The sequence below is a fragment of the Hyposmocoma kahamanoa genome, unplaced genomic scaffold, assembly GCF_003589595.1.
Source record: "Hyposmocoma kahamanoa isolate Upper Pololo Valley unplaced genomic scaffold, ASM358959v1 64, whole genome shotgun sequence".
NCBI lineage: Eukaryota > Metazoa > Arthropoda > Insecta > Lepidoptera > Cosmopterigidae > Hyposmocoma > Hyposmocoma kahamanoa.
This window is the reverse complement of record NW_020653852.1, coordinates 12,272,531-12,292,613: the sequence shown is the minus strand read 5'-3', so window position 1 is coordinate 12,292,613 and position 20,083 is coordinate 12,272,531. Positions and strand designations below refer to the sequence as shown.

General features: G+C 39.6%; 1 protein-coding gene across 1 annotated transcript; it reads right to left on the bottom strand.

The window, feature by feature from the left end:
* Window positions 1-1,451: 1,451 nt before the first annotated feature.
* LOC113230887 lies at window positions 1,452-19,721 on the bottom strand. Its single transcript, XM_026464993.1, is given in 5 exon segments — window positions 1,452-5,092; window positions 5,095-5,308; window positions 5,414-5,799; window positions 17,459-17,617; window positions 19,709-19,721. Coding segments are annotated over 5 exon segments (4,413 nt in total).
* Window positions 19,722-20,083: the final 362 nt, after the last annotated feature.

The following is a 20,083-nucleotide window of genomic DNA, read 5'->3' as shown; positions in this document are numbered from 1 at the left end:
TACTTCAAGTCACAAAGCAAGTCTAGATTCAACAAAATATTTATTTGTTATTAGAAATGTCCGATTTTGATTAGAAAAAAAAAGAATGAAAAATTGAGAGGTAGTTAATTATTTGACTGAAGATTCATGTTTTCTAATATCAAAAAGGGTAAATTTACAGGGTTATGGACCCAACAGTATGTTTCACTGGCGTGAAAGCTCACAGTTCAGTGCGAAACCTTAAAGTAGAGGTGGGTGATAAATAACGTCACGATGAAAAAATCACGATGATCCGTCGTCAAACAGTATTACCGTGACTCGTTCCGAAGGAACGACGTTCCAAAATCACATAGGTGTTCCTCCGTTCCAATAGCTATCCCCGTCACTCACATCACGACATACGTATTTGATACAATGCGCGATCTCCGTTCCGTGGTGACTGAGCGCGCCACTTGTTGTAGTTCCCTTCAAATCGGGCCATTTCGGCGATGGGAGTGAATGAAATAGGATGACTTTCTTTGCTCACTCACAAGGGTCGTAGGTGCTTATACTACTAGAAAGGGCGGATGAAAAAATCTGCAGCAGTTATTATACACCTATTTATAAACAAAATAAAATATTTTTGTATATTTGTTTTATTATAGGAAGAGTTATTATAGAGTTATTATATAGGTATTTTATATTTATGTATAATCTACTTTGTGTATATTCTACTAGAAATATAATTACATTACACTTTATTGCTATTTTTAACAATCCAAAGATTCGTATTAAATAAGTAACAAACAAAATTACATTAAATACAAAATCAACTTTTTGAATGGAATTGAAACTTATACAAAGGGAGTAAAAACTTAAATCATTCTATAAAAAACGGCTATAAGTATTAGAAAGAAGCCGCTGGCTAAAACCGTGTATCGTGATGTAAGTTATAGGCGTGACAAAGTCACGGAAGTATTAGTCGTGACAAAATCACGATGATTTATCACTGTGATTTTTTTGGAACCGGAACGACAGTCACGGCGATAGAAATGTAACGTTATTCCCCATGTGTACCTTAAAGTAGCAGAAATAGGACTGAAATATTATCAAATACTTGATGACCATTCAGTGCCGTATAAATGCGACTGCAGCAGAAAGCACTAACATTTCTTATTTTTTTGAAGGATATTTTGCAATTGGCCGCTGATGGCCTTTACTGCGCCACCGGAGAAAAAGGGCGAGCTGAAGGCTCATAACCCCTGAAATAAACTTAAAGCTAAGTAGCGGGCCTGAGGGCGCCCAAGTGGGCACGGACCTCGGCTCAGGGCGCTACTGGAGACTTCCGCCAGAAGGGCGTGCTGTAGGAGAGAATCTACCACTGTACGTGCTGAAATGAGAGACTCGACGACCTCCCCGGCGAGGACGGTTGGTGCGTGAGGGACGGGACTGACTAGCGATCTGGTTGGCCTTCAAAGTCATCATCATCATCATCAGCCTATTGCAGTCCACTGCTGGACATAGGCCTCCCCTAATGCACGCCATTTCGCCCTGTTCTCGGCTTGACGCATCCATTTCCTGCCAGCAATCTTCCGCAGATCGTCACTCCATCTGGCTGGAGGGCGTCCCACACTACGTTTGCCAAGTCGTGGTCTCCACTCAAGAACTCGTTTACCCCAGCGGTTGTCGGTTCTTCGGCAGATATGTCCAGCCCACTGCCACTTCAGCTTGCTTATCCGAAGAGCTATGTCGATCACTTTGGTTCTCTGTCTGATAACCTCATTACGGAGTTTATCTTTCAGAGAAACTCCGAGCATAGCTCGTTCCATAGCTCGCTGAGCGACTTTAAACTGGTGGACTAGCCGTATCGTGAGTGTCCACGACTCAGCTCCGTATGTTAGAACTGGTAGGACGCACTGGTTGAAAACCTTTGTTTTCAAGCTCTGCGGGATGGGCGACGAAAAGACTCGACGTAGCTTCCCAAACGCTGCCCAGCCAAGCTGAATCCTCCTCCTGGCCTCCTTCTCGAAGTTATTTCTACCTAACTGCAGAATCTGCCCGAGGTAAGTGTATTCGGAAACAACTTCAAGAAGGTGGCCATTGACGCAGATGGGTCTCGGATCAATGTGGCCATTGATCATGACATTGGTTTTATCAAAGTTCATGCCGAGACCAATCCGCCGCGAGGCGGATGCTAGGCTGTTCAGCATCTGGTCCAGTTCCTCCAGCGATTCTGCCATTACGACTATGTCATCTGCAAATCGCAAGTGTGAGATGTACTCGCCGTTTATGTTAATGCCCATCCTTTTCCAGTCCAGCGTCTTAAACATATCCTCCAATGCAGCGGTGAACAGTTTCGGGGATATGACATCCCCCTGTCTCACCCCTCTGCGTAATTGGATAGGTTCAGACTGCTGGTCCTGTACTTGGACACTCATGGTAGCAGCATCGTAAAGACATCTCAACACTTGTATATAACGATAGTCCACTTGGCACCGCTGTAAGGATTCCAGGACAGCCCAGGTTTCGACAGAGTCAAAGGCCTTCTCATAGTCCACGAAAGCTAAACACAGGGGCCGATTATACTCTTCGGACTTCTGTATAATCTGCCTCACTGTGTGTATGTGGTCTATGGTGCTATATCCTCCCCGAAACCCGGCCTGTTCCGGTGGCTGAAACTCGTCGAGTCTTCTTGCGAGGCGATTCGTGATGACTCTAGAAAACAGCTTGTAGACGTGACTCAGGAGTGAGATGGGTCGGTAGTTTTTCAGTAGAGTTTTATCTCCCTTTTTAAAGAAGAGAACTACAGTACTCCTGTTCCATGCCCGTGGAGTTCTCCCGCAGTGAATGACCAAGTTAAAGAGCTTCTGAAGTTCCTGGATAATAGGAACTCCTCCAGACTTCAAAAGCTCCGAAGTAACTCCGTCTTCACCGGGGGCTTTTCCATTTTTAAGCTGTTTTAGAGCCAACACGATCTCGTCTTGACTGATTTCTGGCAGGTCGTCGGTATAGTGGCGCGTCAAAGTGGCTCTCAAATCGTGATTGTCACGCTGGACCCGAGGAGTATTTACAGCGTACAAACGGCCATAGAAGTCCTCTATCTCGGCGAGTATCTGCGGCTTTGACGTAACGGTTAGGCCATCGTGTGTTGTAAGCTTCGTCAGGTGGCTCCTTCCAAGCTGCTGAGTGAATACTTTGGACCCTCGGTTTCGCTCTATCGCCTCCTCAATGAGGCGTGTATTGGAGCTCCGAAGGTCACGCCGTACCATCTTCGCAATCTGCTTGTTTAGGTATGACCTCTCTGACGAAGTGGCCTGGATGTCATCGCGTCTTTTCGTCATAAGTCGCAGAGTCCCATCCGAGAGTTTAGACTTCTTTCCCGTACGCTGCAATTGACAGAATTTGATGCCCTCGCTTCTCAGTGTCCCAACCACGCCTTGTAGGGCCTCGTCAACGTCCTCGGTGGGTTCCAGCTCGACGAATCTCGCTTCGAGAAGTTCATGGAACTTCTCGGAGCCCGCCATGATCTGGAGTGGATTAGGACGGAGCGTGGACTTCATCAAGGGGCTTCTTTCAAGTTTGACATCGATATTCAGAGAGCCTCGTACAAGTCGGTGATCAGATCCGGTGCTAAACCTGTTGATCACTGAGGCCTTCAAAGTGGCGAGAGTGATAAGGTCGTCAGGGTCGTTGAGGACTTCTCTTGGCCGACGGGTCCTATTTACGCGGTGGGGTTGTTCCCTGAGGGGGTCGTAAGAAGATGCAGCCACTACGAGGGGGTTGGGGCGGTGAGGAGCAGAGTCGGAGTATTTCCTCGATGCCTGTTTCATGAATTGGGCTAATGTGGGGAGCCGTAAATCTATATGGAGGTTAGCGTTGCGCAGGTACCACGGGGCACCCGTCGCGTTGCGCATGAATCAATTTTGGAGAGCCTGCAGGCGGTGTATTAGCGTGAGATTTGCCTGAGCGAATGCGACACTGGCGCACGTCATGATTGGGCGGATGCAGGTCGTGTACAGTCTCACCTTATTGCGAAGGGAGAGTTTGCTATGCTTGTTGAGAAGGGGATGAAGCCGGCTCATAACAAAGTGGGCGCGACCGCGGACGGTTTTCACGTGTGCTTTGAATGACAACTTCCTATCGAGCGTAACTCCTAAGTATTTTACCGTGTTCACCCAAGGGATTAGGCGGTCAAACAGCGAGATCGGGGTGAGGTCTTGTACCCTACGACTGGATAGGTTACTTCGCGTGAAGAATACCGCCGCGCTTTTGTCGGGATTGACTTCGATTCTCCATCTGCGAAACCACTCGCCTAGGCGTGTAGTGGCAGATTGGAGAGCCGCGGAAACTAGCCTGGAGCTGCGCGCCGAATAGTAGAGCGCAGTGTCGTCGGCAAAGAGGGCGAGATTTACTGCCTGATACTTCGGGATATTGCAAGTGTACAGGGAGAATAGGAGAGGCGAGAGGACAGAGCCTTGCGGGACTCCAGCTCTTACGGGGTGAGGGGAGGAGATTGCGCCCTCAACTCGGTAGCGGAAGGAGCGGTTCGACAAGAAGTCACGAATGATGTGCACGAGACGATCAGGCACGCAGAGATTGTACAGCTTGTAAAATAAGCCGTTGTGCCAGACTTTGTCGAAAGCTTTTGACACATCGAAGAAGAGGGCGCCGGTGGGCATGAAGCGGGGGCGATCGAAACCTTCGGAGATATGTTCCACTATGAGGTGCACTTGCTGAACGCATGAGTGCCTAGCTCTGAAACCGAACTGTTCGTCGGGGAGGAGATTGTGAGACATGACGTAGTCTCTGAGGCGGGCATATAGGATGCGTTCATAGAGTTTGCCCATGGTGTTAAGCAGGGAGACGGGACGGTAACTGGAGGGTTCAGATGGAGGTTTCCCGGGCTTGTGAATACCGATGACCACCGGCTCTTTCCACTTTTGCGGAAAGATGCAGTTGGTCAGAGCGGCGTTAAAAATGGCAGTCAGGAGACAGATGAGGGGTGCAGAAAGCTGTTTAAGCACCTTGTTGGAGATACCGTCAGGGCCTGGGGCTTTGTGGGGCTCAAGGTCCTTTATGAGCGATTCTACTTCCTTTGGGGTGACCGGGGGGAGAGGAGGGTCGGAGGGCGGGGGGTTGCTATGAGTTCGACCTCGGAGTCCACCTGGAGGAGGTGGGTCGGGTTGACCGGCTCTAGACTGGGGGAGCACTGGGCTTCGAGGCTGTTAAGTCGGCTAAGGGGGGGCATTTGGGCAACTGTGCCGGACTTGAGAGAACGGGTTAGTTGCCAGAAGGCTTGGTGGGTGGGCTCGAGCTCTTCTAGGAGCTTTTCTCATCTACTTTGACGTACAGTTTGGCGCATATATGTAAATAATAGGTTATTTAATAAGATTTATGTATGTATTTAGGTTAATATTTTATACAGAAATAAATTTATCTTTATCTTTATCTTTACCTCGTCCATACGCGTCTTTACGTGCCTCTGTAAAGCCCGTAGGAAACGACGGTTTTCGTCGGTGGGGTAAGAGTCGTAAGCACGAGTGGCTGCGTTCTTTTCCGTTGGAAGGGCACGCACATCCTCCGGTAGGCTCCAGCGACCGTCGTCCGTCGCCGGTGCCGGCCGGGAGCTGTTACAAACGGCGGTTTGTATGTGTCCCTCTAGACGGTCAATAGCACAGTTGGCGTCTACGACTGAAGAAATCTCGTCCGTCTCGTCGAGGAAATTGAGGTCATGACTCAACTTCCCCCAGTCCAACACCGATTTAACGGGGGCGCAAGGGTCAGGGGGGGCTATGTCCGAACGAGGGGAGAGGTGAAGGAGGACAAGGCGGTGATCCGAAACTAATTCATGAACGACGTGAAAGTTAGAATAAAGTTAAGAGTAAAATTGTATTAGAAAAAGATAAACAGTATTTTTGTAATGACAATATTTTATTACTTTTAATAAATATTTTTTCAGAATTAGCAAATTTTTTGAGAAATTTCTCTTTCTTATTAGTAGAAATCCTTTTTTTCTGTGTAGTTGTCGTGAAAAATAATGACAAATAAAGATATATAATGTGTGTGTTTACTTAATACATAGGGCGCACTATAAGTTTCCGGAACTGGCCACTTACATAAACAATATTTAAAAAGTAATTACAACATTTGAAAATGCAACTCTTTGGCTGTAGAATACAGTTTGTTTCATCGAGTGTCACTTGTATTTACATTGTGGCGTTATTTTAGAAATTGGTTGTCTACATCACCTTGGATTTAACTCGTGAAAATTTTCGTAATTTAACAGCTCAACGGAGCTTCGCTCGACTTCAAACTGCTTTTGGCGATCAAGCACCATGCAAGACGACTATTTATAGCTGGTTTTGCAGAAATCAAACGCGGTTGTGTGAATTTCAATGACGAATTTCGTGATGATCGCCCTGGAAGGGCGAACTGCTGTGAACAACAAAAACATCGATGCTGAACGTATAATCAAAACAGACAGGCATGTAATATACCATGAGATTCGGGCATCTATAGGCATAGGCATGAGTCAAATGCTACACAAACATTTGGGTGTGAAAAAGCCTGTGCTCTCGGTGGATCCCATACAAATTGACTGAGGCTCAAACAACGGATCGCGTCACTTGGCGCAATGCCATGCTTACCAGATTCAATGAAGGGGCGTCAAATTTGGTGTAGGACATAGTAACAGATGACGAAACATGGATTTATAGTTACGATCCTAAAACAAAGCAGCAATCGAGCATATGATTCTTTTGAGATGAGCCGAAACCAACCAAAGTTGCGCGCGTGCAAAGTGCCTCTATGCGGACGATTGCTTCTTTTTTAATAAAACTGGACACGTGGCTACAGTTGCTTTGGAGAATCGTTTTACCGTGAATAGTGCACGATTGGTACACGACCATATGTTTGCCGGAGGTTATTGAAAAACTCCGTAAAAATAACCGTAAACGCCGTATCATCTTGCACCACGATAATGCCAGTTCTCACATGGACAGACAGACAAATGAATTTTCGAAGGTGATCAATGTTGAACTTATGAGCCATCCCGCGTACAGTATGGACCTGGCACCTTGTGACTTTTATTTATTTCCAAAAATTAAGAACCAATTCGCGGTCAACGATTTCATCACCTGAAGAGGCTCTCGAAGAGTATGAAAAATGTGTTTCGGAGATTCTCACGGATAAATGTTTTCAAAATAGGTTAATTCGTATGAAAAAGTGTATTAACGCTAACGGAGAATATTTTGAGAAACAATAAATGTATTTTTTTCTTACTCATTCCGGAAACTTATAGTGCGCCTCGCGTATGTATATGCGTAGTATACATATTAATATACAAAGTGTTAAAATTCTTTATTAAACATTTTGCTTATACTTAGTGTCGCGAACTCCTTGCTCTTTTATATTCATTTTCTATTGCTTTTGGTTTTCGATGTGTTTTATTTTGCATTATTATTGATGTTTTTATTATCAGTCTATGAGTCGTGCGTTATATTTGTTATTAAATTTTATTTCAGTATTTATGTTCATTTTCGCTTTTCCTCACTATTTTTAGTTACTATTTTAAAGTATTTATTTCTAAAAAAGTAGCTAAGAATTCAACGGTGGACTAAGTATACATGGATGATAACTACATTGATAATAATCATTATGCTTCAGTGTCAGACTAAAACTAAAAGAGCCGATACGTAGCTACCTGAATAATACTTCATTATACATAGGATACATATGAAAATGCCTTGAAGTTAATTTTAATCAAACATTTCTGTTAATATATAATCGAATAATTCAGCAACCGAATTAGTTATGGCTTATATAATAGGTTAATGACGATATAAAAACTAACCAAAAATAATATTTTAATAAACAAAAGTGATAAATTTCGTAGAGGTTCTTTGTAAATCAGAGTTCATTAACCTCAAAATTATGAAGAATACAAATTTTTCTTCCATGAGACGCGTGGATATAAGCGATAATTGAATTGTTGTACTCATAGGAAGGGCTAGTCGCTGACGTCAGAAGAGGGAGGCCGCGATTGTAATACTAATATTGACGGATGATTGTTTATTTCACAGAATATGCAGGACAAAACTAATAAAATAAATATATAGTATCTACCCTTAATATATCATAGCTATTGTCACCCTTACCCTTCCGAAGTAGAATAATGGCGGCAGATACATAAACAGAAAAGCAAGATCTTTTGACAAAAAAGTCCAGACCCTTTGGGTAATTGGACCGGAGAGCTGTTCTAATGAAGATTAAGATCCTTTACCACTGTTATAGGGAAGCTGTTTTGAAAAAAAACATCACTTTTTTCACAAAACGAAATTAATTGACAGGTGAGAAAGAATAAAGTGCTCAGAAGTAACGAGCGGAATATGTATGACAATCATCGTTTTTTTTTTCTAGACATGGGTATTTTATAGAATATATATAATATAATATATAAAGTGCCGACGAGGTACGCGTTGAGATCATATAGTAGTTACTGAACATGAGGGTTCGCATGAATGGTTTGAGAATGGTTTCCGGTACAAACATAAAGGACATTGAGATTGTGGTCTTTGCGGATTAAACCATCTCCATTGAAATAGACCAAGACTCGACTCTATTCCTGCTGTCCAGAGTGTTCAGTTAAGTGGGCGTGAGGAAGTGGGGGTCAAGCGAACCGACCTACTTTCCTTTAGCGTTGAAATCCTGGTGAAAGTCCAGGTGAATAATGGTGAATTTTCGGAATTCCGCAACAACTACAACACCGGCCCAAAGAACAAGCCGGCGGGATAGTACCACATATATAGATTTTAAGACTTTCGTGGTTATTTACTAAATGATTATCACTAATATCAGGTTTCTTACCACGGTATGACTTCTTTTTATTTTCCCGATATTTCGGAATGGTTGCACGCTCCATGGTTAGTACCACATTACTCTTGAGTCTTTCTCCGGGGTTGAGTATTTCTCTCTGTAAACAGAAAAATGAGCATGCGTGAGGGAAAGAGAAGCCATTGGAAACAAGGACTCTTTGAGTGTGTTGCACCGTAAGAGCGGGCGTCGCTATTGTCATTAGTAGCTCAAGAAGAAAGGCCTTTTATTGGACCTCGCTGTCGTCGAAGAGCTAACAAAATGATTTACAAAGATAAGGTCGTCCTTTAGAGTCCATCACCCTTCAAAAACGGAACCCAGTAATGCTAATATTACTGTTTAGCCGCAGAAATAGGTATGGTGGCAGTACTTCCCTGGACGAACTCTTTCTACTGTTACTTAAAGTAGTAGAGGTTCGTTTGTGTACAGGATGTAAGACCACCACATTACATACTTCAAATTGTCACTAAAAGACAAAAGACCGGCTGGCAGTGGTTTTTAAAACATTTTCATAAAGGAATTTGTAACAATAGATTAATAAACGGACAGTAACTAATGCAGTTGTGTAGACAGACAATACAAAAGACTAAAAGTACAACAAAATCGTAACTATTAAGGCTTAATCGATATATTTTTTAAACTAAGATGGAATGAAAAACGGAGCTTTGATAAAAAAAATCATTATCTACCCGAGTTCGGTTACACAATATGGCTTCATGAAAGACAAGTTCATTCAAAATCATTCAGATTATTTGAGATTCAGGCTACAATGTTATTTATTTAGGGTTGTCATTAAATGTTCTTTATTAAAAATAATAATTAAAAAGTGTATGACTTTTAATAGGTATTGATCGTTGCTTTCGTAATTATTTTTAATTTAATTTCAATTAATTAATTTACCTACTTATTACCCGGTTTTCATAATTATAAAACCCGGGGAAAGTCAGAAGGATATAGTGCACATGATAATTTTTTTAAACTTTATTTGTTATTTTTTTATACATTCGTAATTGGTATTTAATTTGGCCTAGCTACATTTATGTTTCAACTATTATTGTTTGTTATAAGAGCTACTTTAATATGTAAAATTTAGAGATATCTACATACGTATACTAATGAACATATTTAAGAACCTTTGGATATAAAACACTGGAAACATCATCGATAGGCAGTCAACTCTGTCAAGGTCACAAAACAATAAATACAGTAGAAGTGGTTAGTTAGTTCAGCACGCGTGCCAACTGTAGGCGTAGTTTTGCCTACTTGAGCTCAGATAGCCATTTTCGCTTTGTACACTATAGTTGTGCCAATTCTTTCGAGCAAATTCTCTAAAATCGTAGAACAATGCCTTATAGTGCAGTTTTTGAATGCCAAAATATAATAAGTATAATTATAAACTAAACTGTCTTCGTGGCCGAATGGTTACCATACTGGACTGCAACGCAGAGGTCCCGGATTAGATTCCCGTGCCATAGTGACACAACTCGTTATTGCGTTATTGCATTTGAGTACCTGTTTGATGTAGTTAATACCCTCCCGCCCCTCAAAAAGTTTTGTTTGAGAAACAATGCTTATAGTGTCTCCGTTGCTATATGCTCTAAGTTGAACATATAACATATTTAAGGCATATACGTATAGGAACGTTAAAAAAAGGTTGAATTATGATAACAATGTTCGTATGAGCCACTGACCAGGTCACAAATTAGAAAGGTATATATAGTAGGTCACCAACATATATCAGAACGTTTGAAAGAAAACGACAAACAGTTTTGAAGTAATTATTTTTTCAAACTAATCATTCTGATATATTATGTGGCCAGCATTTCATGTCAAATTTGTTTTCATAATTCAACCTTTTTCAGCGTTCCTCTCATTGACCTACCAATAAATTTATTTTATAATTAATATCTAGCATTCACACTCGTTGTTGTTAGTAGGTTCCTTTGAAAGTCCAAGTGTATGAATTTGTAAGTATCTGTATTATTTCGCAAGTTGTGCTTAACCGGTATCGGAATGCAAATTTATTCCTATTGAAAAGCATGTTACATTTCGCACTCTTTGATGTAATAAGATCACATCTGAGTACTTGCACAGACACAATCAGGCAGCCAAAATATTAGCCAAGAACTCGCTCTGAAGTACGGAATAGTGCAACAGAGGTTGCCATATAACAAGTATTCACCGCAGATGAAACGCGAAGATGACCGCACCCAAATCTATTGGGATGGATCCATTATCACGGACAGGACGATTCTTGCGAATAAGCCTGATATTGTGATATTGGATCGATCGCAGTCGAGGGTATTTCTTGTCGACGTCACCATCCCGAATGACGAGGATCTCGTGAAAGCTGAAACCGAGAAACGCCGGAAGTATCTCGACCTGGCGCACGAGATCACCGACAAGTGGGATGTGACCTCCACTGAGATAATCCCAATTGCTTTGTCCGCAAATGGGTTAATTCCAGTCAGCCTTTCTAACAGCTTGAGGCGGTTGGATTTCTGTGGCGTGTCGCTTCCAGCACAAATGCAGAAGGCGGTCCTGCTCGATACGGCACGTATTGTTCGCCGGTTCTTGAACCTGAGTACCGCCTCTCCCATTTTAAAATTCAAAATTAATCTTTTAGGCCTTGGGAGAGGCGAGAGTCTAAAATAGATATAATAATAATAATAGCGGCGAGAATCTAAAATAGATAATCATAATAAACCATTTTTTTCAAGGCACAGGCCTAAGATAATGGTGTTAGTTATAAAAAAACCTTTTAACTATGTTAGTATGATTGCAATGATATTGAAAATTTTATAGATAAATTAAATATTGAACTACAAGAACTAAAATATTAAAATTAAGGAAGTGCACAAATCATTACTTAATTTGACCAGTAATAATCTTTATCCAAAACTTTAAAATTGTACAGTCATCAAAACGATGGGCTGCCAAAAGATTTTCAAGATGCCATTGCCACTGTCATGCATTCTCATTTAGCACAGATGACAGATTTTTTTTGCCTAATGGCATAAAAGTCGCGCTTCGGTAAACACTGCAGTGCCTTGGCATTTACAACAGCATCCTGAAGATGTTATTGTACTGTACTCTAATAATTAATCATTTGTGTCATGTAGGTAACCCATAAATAAATACCAGGTGTTTTAAAAATTCAGTAACATGGTGAGAAAACATATATTTCAGCAAACGATGAGCAAGTTTATCTACTTGTTGCTTAATAAAAGTGGTTTCATTTGGCAACCCTCCTCCTAGAAAGTATCTTTATTCGGTGGCGGGGTAACTGGTGCTGGGTTGTAAAAGAATATCCAATAAAGCCTATTATCTACTCTTGAAAAATATTGATATTCTGTCTGTGACGGTCCTTTAAAGTGACATTTATTTATGTAGAGTTACACGATTGAATACAATATGTACACAAGTAGCTAGTCAGAGAAATGTGTTGCCGTTGTAGACGTTAGACTGCGAGCAAAATTGAAAACTAACGGAATAGGTATAAGATAGAATTTATAATGTACTGGTAAAAGGTTTACAATACAGGTAACCAAAAAAAACAGTACATAAGAAAAACGAATTTCTTACATTTTATTTCTTATATTATAATACTTCATGTACCATGTGTCGGATGTGAGACAATACAAAGCCAGGCAGTTTCGTGTAAGAGGATAGATTCAAGTCAGGATTATTTTTGTAAAGGGCTTTTATTAAAAACAATGCTTCGCACCCCATAATGAGGCCACATCTGCAAAATGACAAATTTTCAGGAGAGAGATTTAAAGAATGTACGAAATCTACGATCTTTACTGCGAATAAACGTTAAGACGTTTAATTGTTGTTGACAGTTGTTCCATGTAGGTATTCAGATCCACGTGGAACTTCTTGATAGAGATCCTTGATAGATGATCCTTTAGTAGATCTCCTTGTGAAAGACTCCGTCCAGAGTAGTGCTGCCATCAAGCAGTAATGTCAACATTACTGTGTTCTGGTTTTGAAGGGTAAGGGTGCTGGTGAAGTTACAGACACATGGGACTTATCAATAATGCTGACATTACTGCTTGGCGGTAGAAATAGCTAAGGTGGCAGCACTTCCCTGGACGAACTCTTTCACAAGACGAAAACTTTCTATGTGATTTTATGTTATACTTTGTGAAGCTATTATAATGTTTTGTTTCTGTTTGTATTAGTACTAAGCACTTAACATACGTAAGCACTTCCCTGGACCAACTCTTTCACAAGACGAAAACTTTGTATGTGATTTTATGTTATACTTTGTGAAGTTATTATATTGTTTTGTTTCTGTTCAGTCACGTCAAATATTAAAATGTAATTATTGTCGATGACTTTGCCAAGGACTTTTATAAACGGCCGGAAACTTGGTTTGTTTGCAAACAAAAAACACTTCAGATCCGAATAAATAGTTTCATTTCCTATGTGTGATCATTGCGAATAATCTATAACTCGATAGGTCATTTTTTTTAACACTCGCTTCAGATATCATTTTATCATAATTTCGTTGTCTACACATATCGATATACATATTGTATACCTAGCATCACAGATAAAGTGGGAAAAATTCGAGAAGATTTCCATAAAAAAGCTTATGCCGGAATATTGCTTTGAGAGGCAATCATTGAATCCGTTTGCCGTTATGTATATTTTTTCAGCGAAATGGGTTTCTAATTTAATTTGAAGCTTGGGGCCTTAACTTGAAGTAGAGAGTTTAATATTTTTCGAATTTATCGATTTAAAAAAAAGCAATGAACATATATTAACTAAATTTTTATTTAAAACAAATTTTATTTAAAAGAGCGTATGTGCTCTTTTTTTAGGTTTTACTAAGTAAGTATTTCGCAGATTCCTTGTTTATGCAGACTTGTATAAAACTCGCTGTTAGTGTCGGTAATTAGTACCATTTACCTTTTATGATTACAACACTATAACATGAAATAGGAACACATCCCTGTTATTGATTACCCTTTCCTGAAATGACGACAGAAATACATACAGAGTTCTTAGGTTTTCGCGATTATTTCTTATCTTCTTCTATTTTCATACAAATTGATATGAAATCCACACAGTCGCCTGATGCCGCAACTTACATGATAAATAGAATTTTCGCGTAAGTGTGCGTCTTATGTTGGATAAAACAGAAGTTGTCGGTTGCTTGTGTTCAACACAAGACAAGTTTGCGCGGTGCCTAGCAGTTGCAGTGCTGTTCAGATCTGAGGGGCACTGTCACTGTTCCCGTCACCCTGAGACGTAATTGACAAATCCCATGTACCTGTAATTTCACTAGCACTCTTATGCTTGAAACCCGGAACGCAGTAATGCTCACATTACTGCTTGGCGGCAGAAATAGGTAAGGTGGCAGTACTTCCTTGGACGAACTCTTTCACAAGGTGCTCCACTGTTACGAAATTGGACCTAAATCGCGTGGTATATAATATTAGATGTTATATGTAGTTGATGATATCATCATATCAGTCTGCCGTGATCATGGAACCTATGAAGAATCCAAAACGCTGGTTTGTTTGAAAAAACAAAACTTGTTTAATTTTCCGACAGAAATATATTCAATTTGCCTAACACTAAGTTTTTTTTAATATAACATTACGTGTAAGGACGAACGAGTCGTGCATCTGATGGTCAGCAAGGTTTAAATCACAAATATTTGAGGGGCACTGCCACTGTGCCTATCACCCTGGGATATAAGTTGACAAGTCCCATGTGCCTGTAATTTCACCGGCACCCTTACACTTCAAAATAGGAACACAGTAATGCTCACATTACTGCTTGGCGGCAGAAACAGGTAAGGTGGCAGTACTACACTGGATGAACTCTTTCACTAGAAGCTCTACTGCTACTAAAAAGTACAAGATAGTTTGTGAACATATGGTACAGGCACGTACACACTTAACAATTTATAAAATTCCTTGTCTTTCTATATAATATATGTGGGTAGGAATCACAGCATGTACATATACTTATTCACATGCAAGTAAAATTATACATAGGACCGGTACGTGGTCGGAATGTAGATGTATTTCTATTTCGACTTGCGAAGTTTGAATTCTGTTATGCTATTTTTTGTAATTTATTTACAGCTTTCGAAATGTTGGAAGATGTCTTTCGGTCAGAAAAGATATCACAGTGGCTTAAGATCCATCTCTTCAACCAGTGTGTCCTACCAACAATAATATTATGGTGCCGAAACATGGACACCTATTAAGGAAACTGTACACCGAACACGAGTATCATAAAGGGCCATGGAACGTGACATGCCCGGTATAGCAATCCTCGGTTAAATTCGAAACACGGAAATTCAACGTCCGATGAAATTCAAGATGTCGGGGATCGTGTTATAGATTTTAAGTGGAGTGTGACATCTGTTTAGAAGTGGTGATGGCCGCTGGAGCAAGGCTTTGACGGAACGTTGGCTAAGGACAGGCCGAATAAGTCGCCGCCAAAACCTGGACCAAAGACGCAAAGAACCGGAAAGTTTGGCAGGAGCGAAAAGATGCCTATACCCAACAATGAGTAATACAGGACTGAAAATGAAGCACAGCCATACCAACCAATATGGTATGTAAAGTCTAACATATTAAATTCTAAATGCACAGGTGCAGGTTAATACAAAGGAAACACAAAAAAAAACAATAGCAGGGGTAGAAAAAAATATTGATCTTCTTAAAAACAAAGAGTAACAATAAACATTATGAATTATTATTATCGTCATGTTATCGGATTTTTAGACTACGCCAAATTTCAAGTCGATTGCACAAGTGGAAATAAAATAAATATTAATTTCCTCACTGAGATTCCCACACCAATTAAAGCTATTTAACAGATGTTTATCAAATATAGTTTATAATATCCCGACTGAATAAGATTCCAAATAAAAAACAACCATTTGGAAGCTGTGACGCCATAGACAGATACACTAGCAAATGCTTGAAACTTATTATACCTCCTCTTTTTTTGCGTCGGGGGTTAAAAACCAAACGAAGTACCAATCGTAAAAGTGGAAAAATGTAACATAGACAAATAAACCACCACATCTATTTCTACTGCAAGACGACATCGCTGTATACAAGGCTGAAGGCTAAGGAGAGCAAGCGCAATCACGACCCTGGAGATTAATGACCTAATGTCACATGGGCGGCAATGCTTTTATGACATTTAAAGAAAAAAATACTTTTTTGGCGTCGCAAAAGTGTACAAGTAGCAAGTAATTTCTATTTATTCTATTAGACAGCAGTCTGTTTTTGCATCCGCTGTTCGTGTTTAGCCTATTTCTAAAGAAACTCATTTCATTGACTGATTTTGACTTTCTACGATTCATTCCTCCGATTTGCCCTGTGAGAATAAATGGCTACATTATATTTTGTCTGCGGAAAGTCTGTAGCTCGTTTTATTCTCAGAACATATTGCGTTTCTTCGGAGAACAAATATAAAGTGTGTTGAACTTTGTTTTACATGATCAAATAAGATATCTCGAAAGGTGAATGTGCTGTGGAAATGGATACTTTGCAAATAATTTGGAAGTGGAAGAAAGTGATTACTAAAGGTTCACTTTTCCTTATGATGTGTCGAAGGAGTTTCTGAATTGGCAGAAATCATTTTAAACGAGAGAAATCACAATTCTCAACATTATCTGTTTAAAATTCACTGATGGATATTGATGGTACGTACAAACCGGAAAATACTCGATTCACCTAGTTATGGGTAATTTTCTCAAAAATTGCAAACACTCGAATTTATCATATTTTACGTTTAGATATATCTTTTAAAGTTTTATTTAGCATAAGTTATAAAATAAAATTGTATAAACATTGCTAAATGTAATTTTCTAAAGACTGTTTGCCTTATTTTCATAAATTCTCAAAAAGAGTTCACTATCTTCAACTTTTGACAGGTGTGACTGTGAAATGTGGATAAAAATGGGAAAAATATTTATAGTTTTTTCAAAATGGAAATTTTTCCATGACCCAAGAGATTCACCTGATGGGTCGTGAATATAACTGCCTCTAGACGCCTGCAAAACTAGGACTTTATCTTTAATATCACATGGCCATAGAATATAAAGTCTTAAGTCCTGGTACCTATGATTGCACGGGTTTATTATTAAGATAATATCTCTAACTACGGGGGACTGTTCTATTCGGTGGTGTGGGAAAAATAGCAAAGCATCTAATTACAAAACAAACAGAATCACATTTCATCGGTAATTAAATATTAAATATGTAATTTTTCAATTACGTCCATTATAGCAAAGCTCAAGTTTTCACGAGTCATCACTAACCGTCTCGCGCGCAGATTCGATGACTTCCAGCCCCCCGAACAAGCCGGTTTCCGAAAGGGCTTCAGTACCATAGACCACATACACACGCTGCGGTAGGTTATACAGAAAACCGAGACCTGCCATTTTGCTTAGTGTTTGTGGACTATGAGAAAACCTTTGATTCGATCGAGATTTGGGCGGTGCTACAGTCTCTACAACGGTGCCACATTGACTATCGATATATCGAAGTGTTGAAGTGTTTGTACAGAAACGCCACTATGTCAGTTCGACTCCAGGATCAGTGCACAAGGCCTATCCAATTACAAAAAAGAGTGCGACAGGTACCGAGGTTCCGATACCGAACTGAAAAGGACTCGGCATCAACATCAATGGCGAGTACATCACTCACCTTCGATTTGCTGACGATATCGTGGTCATGGCAGAATCGTTGGAAGAGCATGGCACCATTCTCGGTGACCTCAATAGTGGTACCAGCAGGTGGGTCTAATAATGAACATGGACAAGACGAAACTTATGTCGAATGTCCATGTCGTACCCACCCCTATAACAGTGGGAACCTCTACTCTCGAAGTTTTTTCCTATCCATACACTTGAAATAGAACTGAAAATGAAGAAACACAATTCTGGTCATTGTCTGTTACGCTGTTAGTATTGTGCCATCACTGTTGTGAGGACTCAATTTCATTCACTTTATTCTTATTTTACGTATATTTATAAATAAATTTTAACACGAATAATCTGAAATACGTTACACGATTGAAGACTTCGGTTTCATGGGCAGAAATAGTATTAATAAACAAGAAATAACCATGTCTATTAAGTATTTGAAGATATGAAGTGACTGGCTATTGTGAATTAGTAAAAAAAATAAACCAACGGTTTATACTAGCAGTGACCTTGATCATTTACAAGCAAACATCAACGTTTAATAGTTTATTGGTTCAGAAACAGACAGCTTTAAATATAGGTTTGTGTGGTGTTTATGAGTTTTTCTATACATAGGCGCTGTATAAGTAGAGATTTGAAATAATTTCAACACTCGGTAATAATTTGAGCTATGAATTGAATTATCTACTCAAAAAAAGCAGGAATCTACAAGTATATTTATAATCAAAGTAAGTAAAGCTAATTTTGTACACTTTGACCGTAGATGAAGTTCTTTATGAACAGCAACATGATATCGACGATCATCATGATTATCATCAACCCAATTATATAATACTTCCCACTGTGTGTCACGTGTCACCTCTTAGGATAGGATAATCCCTAGTCCGTTACGTTGGCCCAGTGCAGGTTGGGACTTCACACGTTTTCCGAGGGTTGTAGACCTTTAGACACGCAGGTTTCATAACGATATTTTGAAAAGCTCATGGTAAATTTCAAATTAAATTGTCGTACATATAAATTCCGAGAAACTCAGAGGTGAGAATTCGGATTCGAAACCACGGCCTCTGCTTGAGAGGCGGAAGGTCAAACCATGAGGCCGCCTCCGTTTTTTTATTGATATTGACGATACCATCTTATAAAATGCATTTTGAAAGTTTGTTTATTATGATATTACTCTTAGCACAAATCTTTTTATCAGTAGGTAAAAAAATCGAAAAATAAATGAACCTGTAACTTTTTAACCGACTTTAAAAAAGGAGGAGGTTCTCAATTCGACTGCATATTTTTTTGTTACAACTCGTTACTCGTCGTCGATAACTCGTAATAAAGTTTGTGAACGGATTTTGATAATTCTTTTTTGTTGGAAAGAGGGTACTTCAGTAGTGGTCTCCTTTAAATTGAAGAAAATATTCCACCTCGAAGGGTGGCAAACTAGGGGATGAATGACTTTTGAGTCCTGTTTTTCAACTACAGCGCATGGCGACCCGCGTCATCGCGCGACGACTCTCGTATCGACTTTAACCAAGCGTCGTCGACGCGCGATTCCATATTTGTATAACACAAATGTGTACCTTAATAATGGGGAAATATAGATGAATTTCTACAGGCGAAAAACACGAGGTGTCGCGACGCTTCGACTCTGAGCCAGTGCGAGTTCGAGCTACATTATTGCAATTTGCTCGCAAAAATGTAAAAATTGCTGAAAAATAGCAAAACTTTCATAAATTGAAAATCAGTGCAGTTTGAAAATCACAGACTATCGGCTACCTGGACCGTAGCATAATAGGAAAAGTAGTTGAACTCCCGCAGGTTCGCGAATGCCGCGTCGTCGCTTACACACGTCACTCGGTGCGTAAGGTTGTCACTTTATTATTTGTTCCATAATTTGAAAAAAAAAAATGGTATCACAGTATTCTCGTGTTATATTGAAATAACCTTTGGCAAATGCGATATTTACATAATACTGATATTTTTAAATTAGAATTGCGGATTAGTGTCTCGATTATAGGAGTACAATTATGAAATAAAAATGAAATGCGGTTTTATATAAATGTTCACGGTAATGTATATAATTCAGTGATTAGGTAAAATACCTACTCATTCTTATAAAACCTCACAATAACCTTTCTAAAAACAACTTATTTAAATGTAAGCATAAGTAAGCTTGTTACTCATATTATTACTTACTTATATTACTCATATTCGTACCATGACAAACTTGTCTACCAAGAAATGTATTATTGCTAAAATGACTGAAAGAACAAATGATTTCCCAATATCGTCTATTCCTTACTAATAATTGGAAAGAAATATCGCTATATGAACTGTATAATGCCATCTCTTTCTTTTATGATGTTCCGAATCGTGTTATCGTAGTATAATGTTAAAGAACTTAATGTTATTTACATTCCGAAAATTTTAATTGCCAAAAAAAGAAAAGTATGTAATAATGAAATCTATTACTTCAATTATTATTCCGCATTTTCATGAAGAAAAATAAATAAAACTAGCTGAGTCTTGATAGTCACGTCGTGAATTCGGAACTATAGTCTAGTGTCAACT